The 26,489-nt window shown below is 41.4% G+C and overlaps 1 protein-coding gene across 1 annotated transcript in view; it reads left to right on the forward strand.

The window, feature by feature from the left end:
- Positions 1 to 26,489, forward strand: part of PPME1 (protein phosphatase methylesterase 1) — a 45,026-nt gene that overhangs the window by 10,362 nt on the left and 8,175 nt on the right. The window contains exons 2-12 of the mRNA XM_032781143.2: positions 9,392 to 9,485; positions 13,123 to 13,215; positions 16,678 to 16,735; positions 17,404 to 17,455; positions 20,997 to 21,151; positions 21,911 to 22,001; positions 22,447 to 22,512; positions 23,288 to 23,423; positions 24,310 to 24,439; positions 25,111 to 25,155; positions 26,394 to 26,458. Of these exons, the coding sequence (XP_032637034.1) occupies positions 9,392 to 9,485; positions 13,123 to 13,215; positions 16,678 to 16,735; positions 17,404 to 17,455; positions 20,997 to 21,151; positions 21,911 to 22,001; positions 22,447 to 22,512; positions 23,288 to 23,423; positions 24,310 to 24,439; positions 25,111 to 25,155; positions 26,394 to 26,458 (985 nt within the window). The remainder of the gene's footprint in view (positions 1 to 9,391; positions 9,486 to 13,122; positions 13,216 to 16,677; positions 16,736 to 17,403; positions 17,456 to 20,996; positions 21,152 to 21,910; positions 22,002 to 22,446; positions 22,513 to 23,287; positions 23,424 to 24,309; positions 24,440 to 25,110; positions 25,156 to 26,393; positions 26,459 to 26,489) is intronic.

The following is a 26,489-nucleotide window of genomic DNA, read 5'->3' on the forward strand; positions in this document are numbered from 1 at the left end:
TCTTATGTTCTGAACTCTAAGGTTCAGATCTGAGTAGGAAAGTTATGACAGTAGGGATAAGGCCAAAAGGTACTATTCTGATCTGCAGTATAACACACGCCAGAGGACTTCTCTGATTTAATTCCTGTTTGAATGAGAGCAGATCTTTTAGCAAAAACATTCAGTCCTGATGTTAAAGATTCCCGGTCATGGCGAATCCACCACAACCTCTGGTAAATTATTCCAGTGGTTAATTACCTGAACTGTTAAACATTGTGCCTTAATTGTACACTGAATTCATCTAGCTTCCACTTGTCGATTAATCTTCTTTATGCCATTGTCTGCTAGATTGATGAGCCAAATCTTCTGTTATCAAATCGATATTCCTTGTGTAGGTACTTATAGGCTGTCACCTCTTAACCTTCTCTTTGATATCAGATCTTGTCAAGCTAACTTATTTTCCATAAACCCATGTTGATTGACATTAATTATACTATCCTCCTGTAATTCTTTATTAAGAGTTCCATAACATTATTTTACCCTGGATTGATGGCTGGCTGGCAGGCTTATAATTACTCAACTAGCCTTGTTTATCTTTTTGAAATAATGGCATTATATTACCTTTCTTTCAGTCTTATGGAACTTCACCAGTGTTCCAAGTCTTATAGAAAATCAACATTAATTGTCTGGAGAGCTCCTTGGCCATTTCTTTTAAAACTTTTGAATGCAAGTTATCTAGACTTCTTGGTTTTATAATGTGTAGCTTTAGTAGCTGCTGTTTGACATCTTTCTTATTCAATTTCAACAGTAACTTTTTCCATCCTCCTAATCATGTGATATGAATACATCATTGGACTCTTTTCCAAATATAGAACAGATGCTTTTATTGAACACTTCTGTCTTTTTGTCAAGTATCAGGGGGGTCGCCGTGTTAGTCTGAATCTGTAAAAGCAGCAGAGAATCCTGTGGCACCTTATAGACTAAGAGACGTTTTGGATCATGAGCTTTCGTGGGTGAATACCCACTTCGTCAGATGAATGATGACATTCATCTGACGAAGTGGGTATTCACCCACGAAAGCTCATGATCCAAAACGTCTCTTAGTCTATAAGGTGCCACAGGATTCTCTGCTGCTTTTACTGTCTTTTTGTGTTATGACGACTGTAATTTCCATCTAGTAACAGATCAATACCATTGTTAGGATTTATTTTGTTCCTAATATACTTTAAAATATTTTTCTCCTTAATTCTGCTGACCATGGATTTTTCCTTGTCCTTTTGCTTTCCTTGTCAGTTTTCTACAGTTCCTAGCTTCTGATTTATACTCTTTATTATGAACTTCCAATTCTTTCTGTTTATTAGCCAGGCTCCTATTATTGGTGTATAAGCAAGTAAATTATTTTCTTCACATCCTTTTGTATCTTGCTTTATGATGTTGTGAACAAAAACATTTTGTGCTAAATAAATGCTCGTTTGTTCCCTTTTTTCACCCTCTTTTGTTATTGGTTTAAAGCTCTGACTGGTCTAGCACTGTAGAAGATTGGTCTACTTTCTGTACAGTTTGGCTGGCCACCATCTCAGTGGAAGGGGAACCAATGTTCCACAAAATCCAAACCACCTTACACCACTTGCCTATACAGCAATTCACTTCCAAAATCTTCTGCCTTCTGTTTTCCTTCACCCGTAGGATAAGAAGGATTTCTGTGGTGATCGCTTAGCCGTGCTTCTCCTTCAGAGTTCCCTGAAGTCCCCTCTAATCTGTCAAATATCCCATAAAGAAATGCCATTAGTGCTGATATGGACTGAGACCAATAGGTCCTTGTCTGCTTATTGCTTTTGCAGAATTTTCTTTCAAAGCACCAGGGAACTTTTAGCACACAGCAGCAGGGTACACACGGACTGAGTTAGGGCCCAGCATGTAGGAGTGCTGTAGATTTGCACCCTCCCTTGCCATGCATTAATTCATTGTTTAGACAACCCCTTAGTATAGAGTCCCCAAAAAGGATCGTCTCCATTCCTTGGATGAATGGAAATCTTTATGGGCTCACCTGTTTTTTTTTTTACAGGTTGGGCTGAGCACTCGCCCACAGATGTGTGGTGTACACCTCTCTGCTTCATTCAGCCAGCTGAATTCTCAACATCTGCATTCAAATCTTGTTTTTTACATTCAGAAAATGAGAGGAAGCTGAGAACAGGATTTATCATTCTCTTAAAATAGGTGTGTAATGTGTCATCTTCTAATTGAAGCTTGACAACGAATAATACTGAAGTCGGGAAATCCAGAGAAGTAAATCTAGAAATATAATAGAAAACAGATTTTATTTTTACAAAACCTCAAGTTGTCTTTCCATTTTCATTTTTTTAAATGAAAATTAAAATTCTGCAGAAATGTCCCACATTCACCAGGGAAGATTTCCTTCTAACTGTAGGAAGTGGACGTTGCAAGCCCCGATTTTAATATTCTCTGCTGATTGTCCTTCCCAGAATAGAAGTGGAAAAGAAGACAGTTAAAAATGGTCCTCTGATACTCTTCCTTTCTGCTGCTTTTGTCTTGCTTGATTATGTCATTGCAAAAACAAAGCCTTGTTAGTCCTGTTGAATGAGTTTAATGCTGAGCGTGAGATTTTTGTCGTATGCATCTGTGACGGTGCCATCCATAAGGCTTTATGGAAATAGGCTTATTTATGTATGTGTGTGTGTATATATAACATAACTAGAATGTGTTTTATGCTACATATGCCTTGTAACATTTCTCTGTAAAAGTCATGATCTACTGAATCTATTATCCTATTTGTATGCATGTATCGTTTTTGTATTTGAAGTTATGAATATTGGCTGCATACTTGTTTGAGTCTAAGTAGGCTCTAGTGAAGCAGTTGGTCAGCTTCCTGGGAAAAGACTATTCTCAGTGCCCAGTCAAGAAACACTTAAGCCAACAATGAACTTGGAGCCACCAATCCACATCTGGTCTTTCCCAGAAATGTGGCTTGGCTAGTAAGGAACTCGGTCATGCATGGACATGGGACTTTCCCAGGTGACTCCAAAACTCCATTTTGTAGCTGGACTTTGCATAGGAGAGAGGAGGGGGTCTCCACCTACAAGAGAGTCTATTTAAGCCCAGAGGAGACCCTTCCATTTGGTCTCCAGCTGGCTAAAGAGAGGGCCTCTCCACCTCCAAAGATACCTGAAAGAAATTGGAACAAAGGACAGTGACTGGAAGGAGTGTGAGTGATTGCTGGACCCAGACTAAAAGGAGACTAGTCCGTAAAAGGAAGCATTCTGGAACTGGTGAGGATCTTACCTGTATTCAGTTTCTTACTGTATTAGACGTAGACTTGCGTGTTCTATTTCATTTTACTTGGTAATTCACTTTGTTTAGTCTGTTACTACTTTGAACCACTTAAACCAGGGGTTCTCAAACTAGGGGTCAGGACCTCTCAGGAGGCTGCAGGGTTCTTACATGGGGGGGTCATGAGTGGTCAGCCTCTACCCCAAACCCTGCTTTGCCTCCAGCATTTGTAATCGTGTTACAAATTAAAAACACTGGTTTATATGTTTAAGGGAGGTCGCACTCAGAGGATTGCTATGTTAAAGGGGTCACCAGGACAATAGTTTGAGAACCACTGACTTAAATCCTACTTTCTGTATTCAATAAAATCACTTTTTACTTACTAATTAACCCAGAGTATGTATTAATAGTTAGAGCGGGAGAGAGAGATGCATAGCTGTTTACCCCCCCATCAGTGTTATAGAGGTGAACAATATATGAGTTTACCCTGTATAAGTTTTATACAGGTAAAATGGATTTATTTGGGTTTAGACCCCACTGGGAGTTGGACATCTGAGTGTTGAAGACAAGAACACATCTGTTAGCTGCTTTCAGTTAAGTCTGCAGTTTTGGGGCAACCCTGGGTCTGTGTTGGAGCAGACGGGTGTGTCTGGCTCAGCAAGACATGGTGCTGGGGTCCCAAGCTGGCAGGGAAAGCAGGGGCAGAAGTAGTCCTGGCACATCACTTGACAGTTCCCAATGAGGGTTTTGTGATTCAACCCGTCATAGCATCATCAACAGAATTGTCAGCAGAGTTTCCTTTGTAGTGGTGATGTAAGGGTGCGAGAGACTGAGAGAGGACTTGAGCTCACCTGGATTTCTAGTTTTCTGCTATGGCAGTTAAGGGGGAAAAAATCATCTTCAGATTTGTAAACTGTACACTTCTGTTCTGGGTATTGTGCTGTGTAATGTTCCCACAGTGTCTTACAGCTTCATACTCGGAACAGGCTGTATTTTGTGTGGCAGCTCGGTACCTCAGTGTATTGTTACCAATTTCAGGCCACAAAGTGTAGTTCTCACTCGATGCAATTGCTAGTTCATGCTGGATTCAGTTCCTACTGATATACCTGTCAGTGAGCAGGGCTGGAAGCTAGGTCCTTCTTATAAGTGGGGAAGTAAGTCAGCTTGTTCTAATATTGTGTTCTCTCTAGGGAATAAAGGATGATCACATTTTGAAAAAGTGCAGTGTTGCAAAAGAGCAAGCCTTGCTGTATTGCCTGTGTTCAGGCTCCAGTCTCTGGGGCTGTTCAGTGCCGGGTAGGAAGTCACCAGCTGGCCACATAACGTTGCACCAACAGAGCCGTGATTGAGTGGGGGCGAAAAGGACTGTGCGTGGTGGACAGGAAAGAAAATGTATACGTTAGAAGGGAGCCGTAGTGCCTCCCAACACCTTTGCCTCTTCAGTGCTGTGTGCTGAATGAGTGACGGCGGTATTTCATATTGAATGTTTTGGTGTGACTCACTCTTTTGGGTAAAAACTCTACTGAGGGTACAGTTTTTGGTTTTAACCTTCTTGGATTCTGTTACCTTCCTTTTTTTGTTGTTGTTAGGGGCTTATTGGGTAGAAGGGGGTGACAGTCTAATGGGGGAAAGGCCTTTTCAAAGAGGAAGGTTTTGCAGCATTTCCTAAAGATGCTGACGGGGTGTAACTGCTTGTAGAACTGCTGCTCCAAAGGATAAGACAGTAAGTAAGCAATAGTCTTGGACCACTGCATAAGGTGAGTATAATGCTGGATAGTCCAGGAGATCGTCTTTTCTAGGGACAGAGACGATTCCACAGAGGCATCAGCAGTGCACGCTGCCTTGCTGACATGCCTCATCTCCCTCACCGTAGGGAACCACCGCAGGAGTCAGTTACTTAAATATGAAGTTGATTGGCACTTGAATAATACGTAAGGTCTCTATGGACCTGATGTGTACAGGAAGTCGTCTGGTCCATCAGCTGAATCTGTTCAATCCAGCCATTGATGTCTGGACTCTTTTGTTCTTAGTCCACTATTTGAGAATGGCTTTCTAAGCCAATAATGTTAGCATGAAAAGAGACCCTTCCTTGTTCCCTCCACTGATGACAGCTTCCTTATGAGTCTCTCAGGTATACGTAGTGCCAGGTACACAGTACAATGCTCTTTCATGGAGTACTTTGACAATTATCTGGCAGATATCTAATTGTGAAACCATCTGATTTCTGGGCTGTTTTTCTCTCATGTGTGCTATTAAATACCTAGGAATATTCAGCTAACTGGATCACTCAATTGGCCATTCAATTTTTTGGTGAAGCTAGAACCATTGTTTCTCAGGCAGTAGGTCTTGACCTCCAGGGGATTCACAAAAGGTTATCCATGGGCTTGCAAGGCATTTAAAACTCTGTTAAAACCTAAAACAAAATCTAGCTCCCACGTTCCCTTGCCTTTCAGTGTCAAGTATTTTATCAACCTCTCAAAACACACGCTGTCAGCTTAGCACTGGTGCTCTTACAATAAAAGAATTAAGCATATATGGGAGTCGTGAAGATTTTTTTTACTTCAAATAAGGTATCACCAATCTGAAAAGGTTGAGGAACGCTTCAATAGAGTAGTATCCTTCCTAATGTTATATTGTATTCTGGAATGTTCTGTTTGTCAACCGGGGAACCATTTTATTTGAAAAATAAAGTTTTGGTTTTTCCGTTAGTACAGAGTATCCCTGTAATGAGTCTTTGCCTAAACAATCTAGGCAAGATGTTGACAGTTTGATTATCATCTCACTATTCTTAGTTTCATCCATGCTGCTCCTGCAATAACACTCCAATAACAGACAAAGAAGCAGTTTAGAGAGTAGTTACTTGCACACTGATCAGATTCCCACAGTCCAAAGGCTCAGTGGGGACAATGTAGAAGTAGAAACGTAGACTCTGAATTTGCTGGCTCTTGTGGAGTTAGTCCTATTCGACTTCAGTATAACTTTGGTAATGCTGCAGTACATACAGCATTTAGGTATTAGACCTGTGCACATGCCCGTGTTTGGTTTTATTATCATTCCAGGGAACTTGTTTTATTAAAACTCGCTTGTGTAATCTTCCAGCCTGGGATTTAGCTGTTCTATCCCCATTAATATTAATAGGTATTATACAGGTAAATCCCCATATGCCTCACTATATTTAACTTTTCTTTCCATAGTTTCTGCACTGTCTTGTCAGCCACAATGAAATTTATGTTCTCTTTTTCTAGGTGATCTTCATTGGTACTAACTATACTGTATAACAAGAGGAGACTGTTGTTAGCACAGTTCTGCTCTCATCACAAACACTGATTTATCAGATGCAGAATATCTTTAATCTAGCATGGCATCTCAATAAAAACCACCCTTGTTAAGTAGCTGACTCTTTACTGTTCAAGCCAAAAGCATCAAGATGTTTTTTGTTGGCATCAGGCTTTGTTGCAAGGATAGATTCCTGGGTTAGTGTTTGTTGTATGGTGTGGGGTTGCTGGTGAGTGTTAGCTTCAGGATGGGGGGCTGTCTGTAAGCGAGGACTGGTCTGTTTCCCAAGATCTGTGAGAGTAAGGAATCATCATTCAGGACAGGTTGCAGATCTTTGATGATGCACTGGAGAGGTTTTAGTTGGGGCTGAAGGTGACGGCTAGTGGCGTTCTGTTTTTTCTTTGTTGGGCCTGTCCTGTAGTAGGTGATTTCTGGGTACTCTTCTGGCTCTGTCAATCTGTTTTTTCACTTCAGCAGGTGGGTATTATAGTTTTAAGAATGCTTGACAGAGATCTTGTAGATGTTTTGCCTCTGTCTGAGGGATTGGAGCAAATGCGGTTGTATCTTAGAGCTTGGCTGTAGATAATGGATCGAGTGGTGTGTCCTGGATGGAAACTGGAGGCAAGTAGGTAAGTATAGTGGTCAGCAGGTTTCTGATACAGGATGTTGTTTATGTGACCATTGCTTATTAGCACAGTAGTGTCTAGGAAATGGACTGCTTGTGTAGGTTGGTCTAGGCTGAGGTTGATGGTGGGATGGAAATTGTTAAAATCACAATGGAATTCTTCAAGGTCTTCTTTTCCATGGGTCCAGATGATGATGTCATCAATGTAGCGTAAGTAGAGTAGGGACGTTAAGGGACGAGAGCTAAGGAAGCGTTGTTCTAAGTCAGCCATAAAGATGTTGGCATACTGTGGGGCCATGCGGGTATCCATAGCAGTGCCACTGACTTGAAGGTATATATTATCCCCAAATGTGAAACTTGTGGGTGAGGATAAAATCAAAAAGTTCAGCCACCAGGTTTGCTGTGATATTATCAGGGATACTGTTCCTGATGGTTTGTAGGCCATCTTTGTGTGGAATGTTGGTGTAGAGGGCTTCTACATCCATAGTGGCCAGGATGATGATTTCTGGAAGATCTCTGGGTGATTGGACTTTCCTCAGACAGTCAGTGGTGTCTCGAAGATAGCTGGGAGTGCTGGGAGTGTAGGGCCTGAGGAGAGTCCACATAGCCACACAGTCCTGCTGTTAGGATGCCAATGCTTGAGATGACAGGGCATCCAGGATTTCCAGGTTTATGGAACTTGGGTAGCAAATAGAATACACCTGGTCGGGGTTCTAGGCATGTGTCAGCACAGATCTGTTCCTGTGCTTTTTCAGGGAGTTTGTTGAGCAGATGGTGTAGTTTCTTTTGGTAATCATCAGTGGGATCAGAGGATAAAGGCCTGTAGACTGGAGTTAGAGAGCTGCCTAGCAGCCTCTTGTTCATATTCCAACTTATTCATGATGACTGCAGCACCTCGTTTGTCGGCCTTTTTGATTATGATGTCAGAGTTGTTCCTGAGGCTCTTAATGGCATTTTGTTCAGCATGGCTGAGGTTATGGGGCAAGTGATGCTGCTTTTCCACAATTTCAGTGCATGTACGTTGACGGAAGCAATCTATGTAGAAGTCCAGTCTGTTGTTTTGACCCTCAGGAGGAGTCCATGCAGAATTCTTTTTATTATAGCCTTGGTAGGAAGGATTCTGTGGGTTAGTATGTTGTTCAGAGGTGTGTTGGAAATATTCTTTGAGTCGGAGACGGCGAAAGTAGGATTCTAGGTCACCGCAGAACTGTATCATGTTCGTGGGCCTGGAGGGACAAAAGAAGAGGCCCCGAGATAGGACAGATTCTTCTGACGGGCTAAGGGGATAGCTGGAAAGATTAACACTATTGTTGGGTGCGTTAAGGGAGCTACTGTTGTGGTTCCTTGTGCCATGTAGCAGTTTAGACAGTTTAGTGTGCTTTTTCTTTTGCAGAGAAGCAAAGTTTGTGTTGTAAATGGCTCATCTAGTTTTTGTAAAGTCTATCCATGAGGAAGTTTGTGTGGAAGGTTGGTTTTTTCATTAGAGTATCCAGTTTTGAGAGCTCAGTCTTAATCTTTCCCTGTTTGCTGTATAGGATGTTGATCAGGTGGTTTCGCAGTTTCTTTGAGAGTGTGTGGCACAATCTCTCAGCATAGTCTGTGTGATATGTAGATTGTAATGGATTTTTTTTGCCTTTAGTCCTTTTGGTATGATGTCCATCTGTTTTGCATTTGGAAAGGAAGATTTCTGTCTGTATCTGTACGAGTTTTTTCATAAAATTGATGGATTTCCACTCGATACGGCTAAATGCAGTGCCTTGCGTAATGACAGGTTTCAGAGTACGCTGAAACCTGTCAAAATTAGGACTGTATGCTACTCTCGATCAACAGTAGAACTCCTGATGTTAGTGGAACTTTGCACAAAGATCAAGGATAGAATATAACCTGTCCGTAGTAACCCCCTTTTCATTATCATAATAAGTCTTGTTCAGTATCACTTAGTGGAAAAACATTCTCACCGTCACAGCTTCTCCCTACTTCTGTCCTTTCTCTCTGATTTGCCTCAAAAAAAACCTAATGGGAGGTAAATGGGATTGGCTATAAAACTGTTAAATACTATATGAGGGAACTACAGGCAAAGTATCCTTCACTTTCTATCCTAACACTCTGTCAAGTGTTGCCGTGACATGTCCATTTTTAAAATGTGCTGTTTCATCAGCTTATGGCAATTTGAGTGAAGCATTATAAAATACTTACACTCTTGCAAAAAATTTTGTTTTGCAGTCCTGGAAGGAAACGAGATTTTTCCCCAGTCCCTTGGAGCCAGTACTTTGAATCTATGGAAGATGTTGTGGTTGAAAACGAAAATGGCAAGGATATATCCTTTTATTTTATTCCCAGACTGAATTCTTCTGATCTCAAGTGACTGGTGGGATTGTGTATCTTGCAGTTTATCAGGGATTCTTTTACATTTTTTGTAATTGTTCCCTCTATTACCCATCTTTTCCTTTGTGCTAATCAGTGCTACTGCCCAAGGCAACACCTTTGTACCAGCGATTAGGTTGCAGTGGGAAAATATCTAGAAAAGTTGGCTTCTTGGTATTGCTTTCTCACCTCAGTTAATGTTTGGTCATTCAAAACAGTGTCCATGGGACCTAGGTAATAGTGTGTTAATGCTCTAGCCTTACTCCTCTGAAAATGTGACATCAAATTCACACACACACACACACACCCTTGACCCTCTGTCAGGTTAGTTCATGTTCCTGGGATGGCCACTCTTCGAGTGCAGGCTTGTCAACCTTGCAGTTTTTAATACACCTTTTCCCTGATATAATGCGACCCGATATAACGTGGTAAAGCAGTGGTCCAGGGGAGCGGGCTCGCGCACTCTGGCGGATCAAAGCAAGTTCAGTATAACGCGGTTTTGCCTATAATGCAGTAAGATTTTTTTGGCTCCCGAGAACAGTGTTATATCAGGGTAGAGGTGTACAATCATCATTCTGGTCAGTCCAGGCCATGACAAGGATAACACGATGAGTTGCAGGTCAGGATTGAGGTGCATTGGCACAGCTGTGTGAGAGACATTTATACTGTTTACCTGTATTGGGATGAGAGAGTGCCGGGCATCTGGAGACACTGTTTCACTAGCACCAAATTCACCAAGGGAAAACGTTTCTCTTCCGTAAAAGAAACTGAAGCGCAAGAGGACTTCACCATGTTCATTCAGCCTGTGGTTGAGTGATGCCCTTTAGCAATGTACCACTGGCTACGTGCTAAATGGGAATTGGGGGGTGGGGACACCCTTTCCAGAGGGAGAGGAGAGCCATAGCTAGGTTGAGAGCTGTGCTGCTACCTCAGCCTTCTCCTGGAATGAGGACAGCTTTAAATTCTGCCCAGGATTCAGAAAAAGCTTGCCATCAGAGACTGCCCAAGAGATGTTCTGAAACAGTACATTTCCTGAGTGCCTTCCCTTACTCTGCCCACTGCACTGGTTGACTCTGGATTCTCCATTGGGAGCCAAGTGATGAATCTGTCCAACTTCAAGGAAATCCCTTGAACCATTCAGTTTCAGCACCAAGGGGAGCAAAAAGAAGGCCAATGCACAGGACCAGGAATAAGGAGTTCTGAGTTCTTTACCTGGGTCTACTACAGATGCACTGAATGACCTTAGCCAAGCTATTCCTCTCTGTATTTCAGGTTTCCCATTTATAAAAAGGGGACAACACCTACCTGTCAGGGCTGTTGTGAACCTCACTTATTGTTCGTAAAATGCTTTGAGATCCTTGAATAAGACGTGCTGGAGATGTGCAAAGTAGCATTTCTATAGATTAAACTTTGTACAAATTAGTATAACTTAAAGGGGTCTCAACTGCAAAGTGAGAAAGGAAAAGTAAATCCTTTGCAGGCTGATGTAGGAAGCCAAATTTCAATCAAGAGCCAAGAGCCGTTGTTGTTTATGTAGGTCCAGAAGTGTGTGTGGTGCATTAGATGATTAAAATCACCATGGAAGCAACCTGAGTAACATTCTCTACTTATAGGTTTCAGCCTAGCAGCCATATTAGTCTGTATCCGTAAAAAGAACAGGACTATTTGTGGCATCTTAGAGACTAACACATTTATCTGAGCATAACCTTTCGTAGGCTGAAACCCACTTCATCGGATGCATGGAACGGAAAATGCAGTAGGAAGATATAGATACACATAGAGAACATGAAACAATGGGTGTTCCCATACACAACGGAGTGATCAGTTAAGGTGAGCTATTACCAGCAGGAGAGAGAAAAAAAAACTTTTTGTAGTGGTAATCAAAATGGCCCATTTCCAGCAGTTGACAAGAAGGTGTGAGGAACAGTACTGGGTGGAGAGGGGGGGAGAGAATAAACATGGGGAAATGGGCCATTTTGATTACCACTACAACATTTATTTATTTGTTTGTTTGTTTATTTCTCTGCTACTAGTAATAACTCACCTTAACTGATCACTCTAGTGCAGGCAGTGGCAGTGAACAAGCATCCACCGAAATGCCGCTGACAAGCAGCAGCGTCAATAGGCGTTGCCGCCGAAAATCAGCAGCATTTCGGCAGCGATGCCTCTGGATGACACTGCTTGTTGCCATTTTGTTTAAATTGAAACAAAACATTCCAGTGGGAACCTGTCCACCTCCTCGGCAGCAGGGAGGCTGGGAGCCTCTCTCAAACTGGAGTTCTCACGGTTGTCAGGCTCCCTGCTGTGCAGCCAGGGCTGTCAGGTTCTAGCTCCCTGCTCTCTGGCAGACCACTGGGAGTCAGGTGCTGCTGGGTGCTCCATTTCATTTTTTAGTTCTTCTTCTTTTTGTTCCAATCAAAAGAGAAACTTTTTTGAAAATGTCAGGATTTCCCTTGGAATAGAAATTTTCTATTTTAACCAGCTCTAGGTTAAGTGACTTCTCCAATCAGTCTGTGTATTAGAGGCCAGATCTCCTGACTCCCAGTCCAGTATCCTATCCCTGGTGTGCACTACCTTGAGATTAGTGGGTTTTAACCCTTTGTTTTCATTTGCGAACCCCTACACAACTTCTGGAGGTGTGGACCCCTTTGGATAACTCTGACTGGGGTCCATGGACCACAGGTTGAAAACAGTTTTTCTACTGATTGCTACTTTTTTAGGTGGCTTTCCAGGATATGGAGATAGCTGATGTCTCCGTACAGCTTACCTTAACAAAGACGCTACACTACCTCATGGATTCCCAAGGGTAATTTTATTGCCCAGAGTGACACGTTTGTCTGTTTCCTCTGTCAAGTAATGGGAGAGCGTGTTAGACAAAACACCAGTTTGTGGTCCCCAGTGGTGTACTGAGCATTCCAAGCTTTTAACTTCATTTTTTCCTGTTGATTTGCTTTCTTTGATACACATTACCTTACAGATACTATTTTCTTGGAGGGGGAGGAGGAACATAATAGCGTATGAGATGATGGGAAGGTAGGCAGTAAAGCTCGGTGGATAGTATGGGCTAAACTTTTCCCTTGGTTGTAGTTTGATATGTAGTTTATGTGTTAATTTAATTACTTAAGAATACCCAGTTATCAGTCTGAGATGTGACAGATTCTTGTCCCAAGATCAGGCCCAGTATCAAAATTACTGTTCAGTTGCGAATCCTGATGTGCACAGTTGCAACACACACGTAGGAACCCTTCTGTATTTACAATAGTTTAATACATTTAGCAAAGCTTCTAACCCAGAAAGGTAGATGGAGAAATATAGAATGTACATCTGAACATCCATATACTCACCCCGTCCCTTGTTGAACAACCTGAAATGTTAGCCATTATCTTTCTCATCACCATCACCTTCCTTCTCATCAGTGGCCGTCATTCTGTACAAACCTATTGATGCTGAATAGAGGGCAGAATTGGGGCTTTCTTGTGTATGCGAGTAGTAATAAAGTTCTGGCAACCTTGTATGTTCTGTGAAGGGTCGAACTCGGTAGCTTGTTTCAGATGATTTTATTAAGAAACGTTGTCCTTAACTGTTCATACACTTTTCGAATTTATAAAAGTGGATCGGAAGGCCCTGTCTTACTTTTGTTGCATGGCGGAGGCCATTCTGCTCTTTCCTGGGCTGTGTTCAATGTAAGTAAGTTGATGTATACAAATGTTGCGTCTTCCATCCATGAATGACATGAAAATATGAAACCCTGCTAAGCATCGGAAAGAGGATTCAGAAAGGTCCTTGTAATGTGCCTGTCTATTGAACTCACGTATTCGGACTCTTTATCACAAGCAGTAAAAATATTTTATGAACAAAACACATCTAAGGCCCAGCATCTGCCAACAATTAGGATGTGGAGCTTCATCGAAGCAACAGCAATCTCCATGCCTCTGACCTGTTTTAATCTGAGATGCCAGGATGTTGCTCATCAGTTAAACCAACTTTTTTCCCCAGATTGACTTTGTCAATAACATCTTCTTGTTGTTTGTGGAATCTTTAATGGAGAGGAATAAGTTTGAAACTATCTTATTTTCACCTTGACAATACTGGTGTTGCATTGATGACACCACATTATGACCAGGTTTGAATGTTAATTCAGAAAGCCTCAATGCTTGAGAAACATTGAAACCCAACCTGATGTTGTGTCAATGGGAGCAAGTTTTGTGGCTTAATTTTTTCCCTGCCATATATATATATATATAAAAGCCTACAGGTTATAAACTCAATTAATAGCAGCATGTATAGCTGTACTAGGGACCCTGACTTCAACCCAGCAACTCTAATTGTAGATCTTGTGCCTGATAGGTGGGTGTGTCTCCATCTCTTGATCTAGTCTGTCTAAGGTTTTTATAGGGCAACTTATAGTGAAGTATCTGTGAACTTTATAAAAACCTTAAACAGGTCAGATACACACCAGTCACATGCAGTTTTCACTGTGGTGTTAGTCCTTGTGAAATTAAGCCAGTACAAAGTGACATTCTAGACACTATGAATGAAGGTCCACACAACTAATGGGAATGAACAAATGAACAGTTTGCAAGCATTTCAGAATCCCAAGATGATCACCACTGAATAAATCAGAGGTGGTGCACCTAGCCATGAATCATGTTATAGTCCTCAGTTAAGAGGTGGGGGATTAGGTCAGGTGCCTCACAATGATTTGACAGGATAGGTTAGTTCTTTTGCATGTATAGCCTGAGTTGACCCACGTCTTGTCAACTAAAGTTCAACCTCCAATGTACGGCAAGTGGTTTTTCAAATCAGCACTTTCTCATTGTTTTTATAGAATTCAAACAAGGAGTCTGATGGCACCTTAAAGACTAACAGATTTATTTGGGCATAAGCTTTCATGGGTTTAAAAAAAAAACAAAACCCACTTCTTCAGATGCATGGATTTTCACTCCATGCATCTGAAGAAGTGGGTTTTTTTTAACCCATGAAAGCTTATGCCCAAATAAATCTGTTAGTCTTTAAGGTGCCACCAGACTCCTTGTTTTGTTTGTTTTTTGGATACAGACTAACCCGGCTACCCCTCTGATAATTGAATTCTGTGTTATCACTTGCTTATAGAGCACTATTCACTGGGATGTGTGACTCACTCACTCTCTTCTAATTTAATATTTATCGCCATGGTATGTGAGCTGCTTACAAATTCTAACGTTAATCACTGGTTTTTAGACTGGGATGAGGTAGGGTTTTGATGAAACCCAAATTCACATTTTTCTAAAGTCTTGAGCAAGAGAGCCATCTTTATTTGCAAGCAACTTCCATCCTTTCTAAAATTCTACTTCTGATAGCAAGTTTAAATACTGCCATCTGTTAACACCATGATGCACTGCAAATCTGTAGTTTCTTCTACTGAAATCAGTGGAGTAACTCCAGAGTTACACCATTGTAACTTCTAGTATGTCAATTATCTATGCAGATACTGGACTTGGCAGTTAAACATTGTATAGGCTACATGGCATTTGACTTTGCCCTAGACCCACAAAAACTATGTAGCTGGAGAAAGAACTATGAAAACCATTAGTCCATTCCATTCTGCTGTCAGTATCAGCTTGTTCCTTGAGTGTGTATATATATATTTTTTTAATGAAAGTTTGCTCTAGTCATTCATAGATTAAATGTTTGGGATGGAAAAATATTTAAATAATTGTGTGGGTAAAGAGTGTAACCAAAATTGTTAAAAGCAGAATCTACCTTCCTAGCTGTCTCTCTGCTCATTGGTCTAACAACTTATTGGTAAATGTAATGGTCATGGATGGATTTGTTCTTGTCTCACCAAAGCAGTTCTGTTCTGGTAAGTCAAGGTCATGAGAGAACTTCCCTTACTTCACATTCAGATTACCATCTTACATTGTGATTTTTAGCAAACTGCTGGTTAAATTAATGCTTAATTTTTTACCGATGACAAACCGGGGTTCCAAGTTGATTTTAAATGGTCTAAAGTCTGTTTCTGGCTGTAATTGTTGTTTTCTAGATTGTGGCTGCCACAGTTATTTTAGAATTGGGAAAAGGAAACAATGTAGTAATCAGAAGGAGGTAGTTTTAATGGCTAATGTCTCATGACAGACTGGGCCAGAAATGAATGCTTTACATCAATGACAGTAAGGGATTCCCATATCTGAATGGTATAAAGCATCCATTTCTAGCCCTAATGGGTAGGCGATACTGTCTTTAGTCCCTTGGTCCAGCATTGTATTTTTCCTGGGCTTGGATGTGGTAAGTTCTGAAACATCAAGTCGGTGCTACTGTCAGTCTGTGCCTATCAAGTAGATGGTGCTCTCTTGCTCTTCCTTCTGCTAAGAGCCTTTCAGCAGATTTCACCTCTGCCTCTGGGACATGATTTCAGCAATTGAGTTCCCAACACAGAATCCTATTTTTGAAGCCTTTTATTCAGCACAGAATGCTACTTAATCACCATGGTTCGTGAAATAACTTATGTAAATTTAGATGGCAGGAACAAATAATGAGGCATGATCTTATTGCAGTCTGGTGTTACTTAAAAAGCATCATCGTTTTGTTAGTAACCCAGAGGACAAGAACGCTCAATTTGGTATATTTCAGTGTTACTGTAAAATTCTATTCTTTGAGAGCAAATTGAGTCTTTTGCTGTAAAGCAGCTGCTATATCTTCTTGCCTACTGTGGAGACAGTGCTAATTTTGGAACATGTGGGGGCTTGGAAGGGGAAGCATCACTTCAGTGTATATAATGGTATTGCTGCACTTCAGTTTTTAGAGGTGTTGTAGAGATTGAAACTTTTCTCCTAAGAAATTTGATTTCTCATTTGTCTGAGTTATGGAATGTAGTGGGGTAGGGGGGAAATATTCTGTAATCAATTGACTGATTGGTGAAAGGGATGGTGCTTTTTTTATTAGTAATTAAAGATCACATACTAAATATTCTTGCTTCAGCTTTGACTTCATGGCTATGCTGTGCCCCATGTCCGGTCTTGCTTCAGCGGTATCACTGACAGATGTTTGTTTTAGACACACCATCTTGGCTTTTGCTTCTGTTGCAATGATTCATTTAATATTGTGAGCCCCTTTCTTAAATGAGGTGTGGCAGTTCTCAAGCTGTATATCTTTGTCCCCTCTTGCAGTCTGCGATCATTAACAGGATTCAGTGTAGGACTGTGGCTTTAGATCTCAGAAGTCATGGTAAGTAATTAGACTTAAAATCGAATTCATGTTCCAGTACATTTCTATTTATTATTTATTTTTACATTTACATTTAAATTAGATTTAACTGAATTACCCCATCAAAAAACTGAGTTTATAGAAATACCTATGAAATAGTCAAAACATTGCTACTTGATAGCCAAGGTGGGGATGAAAAGAATGTAGCCCATGTAATTCCACAATAAAGCTAGTGGTTTCTGTTTATATAGAAGTGAAGATTCCACATGCCTAAATCATCTGCTCCAACTTGATTCCCCATAAGGACTGGGATCAGTAGTTTTGGTGAGCCCAACTACCATGTAAAGGATGACTGTGTAGGCAGCCTGCTTCGTAGGAACCTAGGGATGATCGTCAGTCTTAAATTGCCAATATATGACCTTTACTTGAGCATAGTTTCCCACCTCTGAACTACAGTGTAATAAAGTACCAAGCATTTTTGTTAATCTTATCGTTTTAATTATCCAAGATGACTGAGAGGTGATGGAAACACAGTTATAATTACTGAGTAAATATATACAGAACAGCTATTATATCTGGGCTCATAGTTGCTCTTATTTAATGCCTGAGGATTCTGAAGATCTTTAATCTGCTTTAATAGTGTCTTTTTAATTCAATTTGATTTGATTTTTGTGTTTTTTGCTTCACAGGTGAAACAAAAGTTAGGAATCCTGAAGATCTGTCTGCAGAAACTATGTCAAAGTATGGAAGTTAATGTTGTCTTTAGCCATTTCAGACTTTCCCAAATCCTTATCTTCTCAATTCTTTATTCTTTCATTCTTATCAACTTTTTACCCATCTTCAATTTTCCTTCTATGAAGACATCATACATGCCAGTCATGTAAGGGGGCACTAGAACTTAAGCTGAGTTCCACTTTTCATTCTAATTCATCCTTCTCTTAGTTGCTCATAACTTTCATGCCTTTTTGGAAAGTTTGAGCAACATCAGGTTAGCTGCAAGTTGAAATCATAACTCCAACAGTTGATGCTAGATATTTCAGACCAGACTTGTTCTGTAGATCTCCCTGAAAGGTAATGCTGGTGGGGAAATTCTCCTTTGTGATTTAAAAGGTATGAACATTTAAAGTTGGTAATGCTATGGATCCACATCAGAATTTTGGGTTTTTTTGTTTTTTTAAAGAACTCCTTCAGTTAAAACCCATCTGCAATTGAGCAGTGTTTTAACTCACTTTTTAAAAAATTCTCCAACTCTTTCCATTTAAAAAAAATGTAACATCAAAGCTAACTGCTGAATTTGAGTTTTTACTGCAGTGTTCACTCAGCCATAATGTATGATATTTACTTTTTTCTCTGTTAAATGCCAGCTTTGGAGAGCTATTTGTTACTGTCCTATCAAGGTACAGATTATGCACTGTGACAGATTGAACAATGCAGGAATGCACTGATCTTCTGGAATGTCATGATTTCTGGGGGGATGTAATTAGTTTTTTTTTTTTTTCATCCTGATTGTGGAATTTGGACTATTTCTTAGTATTGGATGTTTGTAAAGATGGAAGCGAAAGTGTGATTTCTCCACTTGCCCAGCACCTCCCACACAAACCTTACTCCCCTGTGACTGTCTCCATCCCCATCTCTACCTTCTCCACTGCACTTCAGCCTGTGCTTCCTTTTCCCATGACTGTCAGTTCTAAGCCCCCAGCCTTGACCTTCCCGTGGAGTCATTTCTTTGCTTTGAAATGCCTTGGAGAAAAGAACAGCAGGTATCTAGACTTCCTTCATTCTACCCTTGGTTCTCCTCATCTTCTCTTTTGCCTCCAACCCTGTCTTCTCAACTTTCCACTCACCTTCTCTGCTCAAAAGCTTACCAGTTTTGTCAGGGAGAGAGTTATTTATCAGAGGGGTAGCTGGGTTAGTCTGTATCCACAAAAACAACAAAGAGTCCGGTGGAACCTTAAAGATTAACCAATTTATTTGGGCATAAGCTTTCCTGGGTTAAAAAATCCCCACTTCTTCTTCAGAAGCATGGAGGACAACTCCATGCATCTGAAGAAGTGGGGATTTTTTTACCCACAAAAGCCTATGCCCAAAGTTATTTATATTTCTCCTTTACTCATTGTTCCTGGAAGAGGTCACAATACACACATTTAGGGTCAGATCCAAAGCTGGTGTAAATTGGTGCATCTCCACTGAAGCCACACTGATTTACACTAGCTCAGGGTCTGGTTCTTGTATTACTCTACTCACGATAGTATCTGGGTGCACTGTGCCTGGCTTAAATGTAGGGAAAACCCGTTTCCATTATTATTTCAGCCTGTATTTCAAATAATACTTCTTATCCATCCTGATGTGGGTCCGTTTTCTTTCCCTTCAAAGATTCCTTTTCCATACCTGTCTTTCACCCTTGGGTGAAGGTTGAGTGTGACTCTTGCCCGGTTTGGAACCACTATGTTGAGAAAATGTGTTCTGCATAGAATGAGACTTTCAGGCGTGGTGAGAGCTGCTTAATCAAATTGCAGTGACCTGCTTCTGAGTGTAAACCCTTCTTTTGTGACAAGCTGGGAGGGAAGCAATTACCTTCCGCTAAAAATACCATATAATACCCACATTTAATGCAGAGAGATTCTCCTGAAGGTTACAAAGTCCTTCATACTAACAAACCCGCCTGGTTTGTTCCAGGGAGGCCATCTGTGAAATAGATTTTGACGTATTGTGCACCTGATTGCTGCTTCTCACATCCTGTCAGCTCCTAATGTGTGTGTGGGTGTCCTGAGGAGCTGCCATATGCAATGATCGTTTTACAGATCTGGAGCAGCGCTAATATGGGACCAAACAAATAGGCAGCCTTTCATTGTAAACCTTCGTGCCCGCCTAATGATAGATTCTAAAGCTATTTCCAGTTTGTCTTTAAACTGGAGCACTAAACTGTCACTAACTTGTCAAATTCGTAAATCCTCCTTCATTTTCAAAGGGAAACGGTTTTAAAAAAAAAATCAGATATTTAAGTTATTTTCTTACCTGTTAATACCTTTAAATTATTCTTCACACCGATGCTATGTGTGCCTGTTTTTCTAGTCTCTCGGCTCGGACAGAGAAAACAAGCTAGTCAGACTTGCTGTGTGACTGTCATGCACTAGGCATAATGCTCTTTGCGTTTCCAACACATAAGAACAGCCATACCAGGTCAGACCAAAGGTCTCTGTAGCCCAGTATCCTGCCTTTCCCCAGGTGTTCCAAAGGGAATGAACAGGACAGGTAATTATCATCCCCTGTCACCCATTCCCAACACGTATGGTGAATTGTTACAGCCAAGAAAGCCTGTGTATGTGTATAATATATAATTTATTTTTTTTTAAGTTGAATGTCCCTTAAACTACTTACTATTTTCTTTTTTGAAAAGGTGCTGAGGTACTGTAGTGCCAAGTGTGTTCTAAGAACTGGAATATAACAACATGCTTGGTGCTTCGTCTTCATACCAGTCTATAATGTCCCTGCCCCAAAGAGCTTCTCTTCCAGAGAGAGAGAACATTTTGCTTCTGTTCTACTTGCCCAGCCTCTTGCAATCCTGGTAGCTGGGGTTTGTTTAGGTTTTCATTGATTAGGGTTGAGAACGCAGTAATAGTTTTATTTCCAATTATTATTTATTTCCTAGAACTGGAAGGGACCTTGAAAAGTTATTGCATCCAGGCCCCTGTCTTCACTAGTAGGACCAAGTACTGATTTTTGCCCCAGATCCTTAAGTGGCCCCCGCAAGGATTGAACTCACAAGCCTGGGTTTAGCAGGCCAGTGCTCAAACCACTGAGCCATTTCTCCCTCCCTGATGTCTCCTGACCCCAGTTTATTCTCTCCTGCCGGAGAACTGATTAGTTCTCTCACCTCACCTGTAGTTCCTTTTGTGCTCCACAGACCTGGGGGAGGGTGGTCTAGTCTCCCACTTTAGACGGATTTCCTGTTAACAGAAATGGGGATGACATTCTTATATCCCTGATTCAGGAAAGCGCTTGTTTAATGTTGAGCATATGCTTTGAGGGCTTTCCTGAATCCCTGGCCACTGATAAGAGAATGGACTTCCATATCTATTACCATTGAGGCAGATGATCTAAATTAAAAGGCAAGTGTACAAAGAAACTCAGTATTAGGGAAGAGTACGAAATAAAAGCAGAGGGTTCAGAGAAAGTGTTGCATATTGAATTTTTCCATTCCCCTGCCAGTGTGTTTTTACAAATCTGCTTCAGAAACACATTGGGGAAGGATGCCAACCTTCTGTCTCTCTTCATTTACCAGAGATGTTGGAAACGTGGTTGAAGCTATGTACGGGGACCTCCCACCTCCAATCATGCTGATTGGGCACAGTATGGGTGGGGCCATTGCAGTGCACACAGCAGCATCCAACTTGGTACCCAGTTTGTTGGGTCTTTGCATGATTGATGTCGTGGAAGGTAAGTGGTGGGTTGTTTTTTTGTTCGTGTTTTGTTTTTTTTTAAATGTCCTTGGACAGTGTCATGTCATGTTCTTCCTCTCTCCTCCCCTATTAACTGTGTTGGGCCTGGGAGGTCTTTCTCAATTGTGTTAACTGTATGAAGGTTTCTCTTCTCTCTAATGGATATGCCAGCTATAGTATAGTATAGTAAACTTAACCTTGGGCTTTTGTTTTGGTTTTCCTAGCTGGACTTTTCCGTTTGATTTTGTTTTTCATGATTGCAATGCGACACCCATTCTTATAACCAAGACCACGATCGGTGGGGAGCGTCTTACAGAACCGTACAGTATCACTGCTGCTCTCTGCTGCCTAAAATATCAGACCTGTTCAAATGTGACATGTTAGCCCTCCAATGGCAGCAGCGTACAAAATTATACGAGCCCTGATGCTATTACAGCTAATGGAGGTTTTATGGATAGATTTATTGTAACAATAGAAAACCTGTAAGATTGTTAACAATGTGGATGAGGGAAGCAAAGAACTTTACAAATTTGCTGACCTGGAAACCAGTTTTTGGAAAAACTGTGTGAAAGCTGGTTTGGAGCAGCTGTGTATCGTTCACGACTATAACTCTGTTAATCAATTTATCTTAAATCTTGAAATTTGCCTCAGTTCTCCCCCTCACACAGTTCACACTGTTATATATCAAGATCTTTGAGAACCGTTGGGAAGGATGTCAGATGTTGGATTCGTTTAAGTCAAAACATTTTGTTTTTAGGCACAGCCATGGACGCACTGAACAGCATGCAGAATTTCTTACGGAGTCGTCCCAAAACATTCAAGTCAATCGAGAATGCAATTGAGTGGAGGTAATGGACAAGTTTGTGTTCTCTTCAAAACTCTTCCCTGCAATTGATCTTGGAGGAAGGGTGGTCTTGTGGTTAAGGCATTGGGTTGGAGCGCCAGAGACCCGAGTTCTATTCCTGACTACCAACGCAATTCCCCCATCTGCAGAGTTGGCATTATATTTCACTGCCCTGCAAGGGCATTGTGAAGATAGTCATTAATGTTTGAGACGCTCCTATCACAGTAATGTGAGAGCCATATAAATATCTCGATAATCATAGCATGCTGGGAACTCAAGTGTTTGTATGCCACATCTCTGTATTCAAGGTGAGTGCTCGCAGGGTGAACTTGGGAGTACTCCTATTATTACTGGACCTGTTAAATATTGAATGATACTAGATTAATGTACCCAGTTGACCCTTGATGTTTGACCATTTTGATTCCCCCCTTTCCCCTTTTTTTTTCTAGTGTAAAAAGTGGACAGATAAGAAATCTCGAATCGGCCAGAGTTTCTATGGTTGGCCAAGTCAAACAGTAGGTTTTGTTTTCTAAAACTTTCTTAAATGTTTTAAGATCCCAAACTGGTAACAGAGCATAAGCGAGCTTAAAAGAAAAAATCAAATCAATCTTCTAGCAGATATCAGCTCCTCCTTTTACTCACCTGCCAAGGCTGACCACAGTGAGTGAGGAGAGTAGTACTAACCAATGTACAACCATCCATGTTCCTACTGTTAGGAATGTCAGTCCAAATTTCACTGGGGTAGAAAGTAATTACCCATCAGGGATAAAAAAAAAAAATTTCCTTTGCAAAAACCATTTGCACATGCAAGTGATAGAGTGCAAAATAATAGGTGTGCAATGGCCCATGCAAGATGTGCTCACACCAGTAGACTAGCTGGATGCCCCTTCAGAAATTTGGCCCCTAAATTCCTCCTGCCAATTCAACTGAATATAGTATTTTTCACTTGCTGTGCTCCTGTTGCTGTGCATTGTTAAATAGCTCTCCGTTGCACTCCAAAGGTGATGGAGCTGAGTGGTGATGAAAGTAATCTTTCTATTGCATTGTAATCCTGTACAACACCATGATGTTTGCCACAGCATCAGGTATTTCTATTGTTTATATTTCGGTATTGTCATAAAAAAACTAATTTTGCTCGTTTGACCTGGACTCTTCCTTTCATTCTCCTTGATGTGGTAGAATCTGAAAGAGCCAATTCTGTCCTTTAGGTGCAGGCGGTCTCTCCTAGAATCATTAAGATGTTGCTTTTCACAATGGAAAAGTAATCAATTTCCAGTCCTATTTTACCAGGTGTGAAGATGCTGCTAGTCCTGAGGTCCCTAAAGCTATAGTGGAAGGGATTATTGAGGAGGAGGAGGAGGAAGAGGAAGAAGACTATGAAGGAAGAGGATCTCTTAACAAAAGGAAGAAGGAAGATGATACAGAGGTGGGGAGTTTCACTGTGGTCTGCTGGAACTAATGTCTTCACTAGTCTCTTCATCTCTAGGGTATCTGAAGATCTCCAGGGAGCAAGAAGGCAACCATGCAGCCAGCAAAGGAGATGCTGTCTCAGGCACCTAGCTCCATGGAAGCATGTAAAAGTTCTCCAAAGAAGGAGTAGTGAGCAATTGTGCAATTCTAATTCAGGGCCTTAGTGTAAACAGGAGTTACTCCTGTGACCTCATTGCTTACCCCAGGTCTGAGTTTAGGCCTCAGCCTCAGACTGCTGGCTGCATCGTGAGTTACTACTTGAAAGTGTTTCTAGATGTTCATGAACTTGGCCGTTGTACACGGTCTAGAAGAGAACTACTGTCCTGCCCAGTAAGTTGCTGTGCGCTGTGTCCTGAATCTATTTCATCATATTGTAAAGGCTCATCAGTTTCTGCTGGGTGGTATAGACCATGTGATCTAACAGTTGTAGTCCCACAAGTAAAGCTGTTAGTGCATGGTCCTGCAAAACTGTATCTTGCCCAGGCTTCGCTGAAGGACAGGTCCAGGTGTTTGTGAGTGAATTTTTAGTTCCAGTGTAAGATGGCAGATTGACAGTCCTGGAAATTGAAGATGTCTCTCGGTCAGCACACCAGGTACAGCATGTGCAGATCCATTAATTTACTGTGACATGGAGCGAGCACGGTTAGGATTAAGCAGATAATCCAGTCCATCAAGCAAGGATGCCTAGTTAGGGCCATGTATGGGGGACAAACTGACGTTAGAGTCACGTCAGCATTTGACTCTGTGCTTTTACTTTATCTTCCAAGTCGTGCTTCGCTGAGTTTATTCCACACTTGTTGTTTCAGTTGAATACTAACGCTGAGCTCTTTGTCCCCTTGTAGACAAAGAAAGAACATCTATATACATGGCGAATCGAACTGTCGAAAACAGAAAAGTACTGGGATGGGTGGTTCAGGGGCTTATCTAACCTCTTCCTCAGTTGTTCTACTCCAAAGCTGCTGCTTTTAGCTGGTAGGTGTTTCCTTTTTCTCCCTAGTTAGAGCAGTCACTCACTTTGATAACATTCAGCCTGTAATTTTAGAGGAGGGAAGGTAAGATAGTGGTCTGGGCATAATAGGTCTGGCTTCTATCCTGGCCCTTCTATGTACTTTGAGAGACTGAGAGAGTCATTTAGTGTCTCTGCCTCCATTTCCTCCTCTGCAACATGCACATGGGAATTGTGGGATTAGATATGTGTATTGTGACATTGTCTCAGCTGTCTGACAGGTGTTTTCAATTGTAGGACTGAGACCCAAGCCAACCTACAGGACTAATCACTTAGTAACTGCAGCTCTGGGCTGGATTTGAACTTGTGACTTGAAGGTGAAAGGATCAGTAGTCCAAGACCAATCCCTATCCCTCTCCAGTCCCCTGTGATAGGGAACACTGAGTCTCCCATAGTTGAGTGCCATTTAAAGATGTCTGGGAGGATGGATGGATGAATGTTCCTTCAAGTTCTTGGCAGTGATCCTCTCCTGTCACTGTATGCTCCTGATTTGCAGCAGGGAAACAGCCTAGTAGGTGTCGAGATGCTGTTTCTATTCCATTTTTCACACCAAACGTCTTTTGCAAAGTCTTAGCAGGACCTAACTAGACACTCTCTCCCTGGCTTCACCCTAACACATCTATTTGCTTTATTCCAGGTGTTGACAGGCTGGATAAAGATCTAACAATTGGACAGATGCAAGGTAAATATTTAATACTGCTGGCTATAATGCTCTTTCAGGGGATAGTTTATGTTGCAGAGAGTGAAAGAGAGCTGGAGAATAAGGCTGAAATGGTCCTGCCCCGGGCAATCTATATTGAGACAAACAAATATTAAAGAATGTAGTTAATCCCCAGAGTAACAGTGTGATCCCTTGTCTATGATTCTCTCTAATGGAAGCTGGAAGAGTTATTAGATCTTGCCAGTCACCCTAGTGCTAATGCAGGGCTGTGGTAGTGCTTTTGTTCAGACCGGTATTAAATATTCAAGTGATGGGGCTTTGTCATGTCTCATGGGGATCATTGAGTGATTTTCAGTCTTGCCATTAGGAAACTTTTCCTGATTTTTCAGTCTGTTTTTCTTTTAATTCCATCCCATTGTGCCTAGTTGCACCACCTGGTACCACCTGAAACCATCTCTCTCTTTCTCTCTCTCTTTCTGGTGCAGGCAGACTTCTAATAATGCTTGAGAGACGTGACAGGGGAGGTAATATCTTGTACTGGACCAGCTTGTGTTGGTGAGAGAGACAAACTTTCGAGCTTATGACCTGAAGAAGAGTTCTGTGTAAGCACGAAAGCTTGTGTCTTCCAACAGAAGTTGGTCCAGTAAAAGAGATTTTCTCATCCTTTTATATAATGTCCTGGGACCGACACAGCTACAACAGCCTCTAATAATGTTACATTAGCACCTTTCTCCTTCCGGTCCCCATCACCGATTTCTTTGGAAATCGGATATTGGAAGGGAAAATGGATGGTTTGGATAAAGGTCCGGGCGTGGTAGGTCTGATAGCTACATTCACGTCAGGAAGATGGGATGGCATTTAATATGAAGCTCTTGGGAATCACGGATTAGGAAGATAACTGAAACCATGTTCATTCACTAATTCAGAGCTCCTGCACAAGAAAGAAGGCAAGTTCTTGCCTCCTGCAGAAGCTTTGTGCTCTACATATGCTGCTGTTTGACATCTGGTGTCAAACATAGCTTCCCGAGTCCTCATCAGCTAGATACGCCGGTGGGGATAACTTGTAAAGAGTTTAAGATCTCTAGTAGAAATGTCCATAAACGTGCAGAATATTTTTGCACTTGAACAAGTTCAGTCCCTGCCTTTAGTCTTTTTATAGTGAGTTGGCTTCTGCAGTTGCATGTAACTCATGCCTGAGTCATTGCCAGGCAGGGATATGTTCACTCTAAAATCAGCTGCACTGACTGTTTGGTCTGCAGGAAAGTTCCAGATGCAAGTTCTCCCTCAGTGTGGCCATGCAGTCCACGAAGATGCTCCAGACAAGGTGAGCTGCAAAGCGGGGCAAGCTTTGGTAG

Source organism: Chelonoidis abingdonii, chromosome 1, assembly GCF_003597395.2.
Source record: "Chelonoidis abingdonii isolate Lonesome George chromosome 1, CheloAbing_2.0, whole genome shotgun sequence".
Lineage (NCBI taxonomy): Eukaryota > Metazoa > Chordata > Testudines > Testudinidae > Chelonoidis > Chelonoidis abingdonii.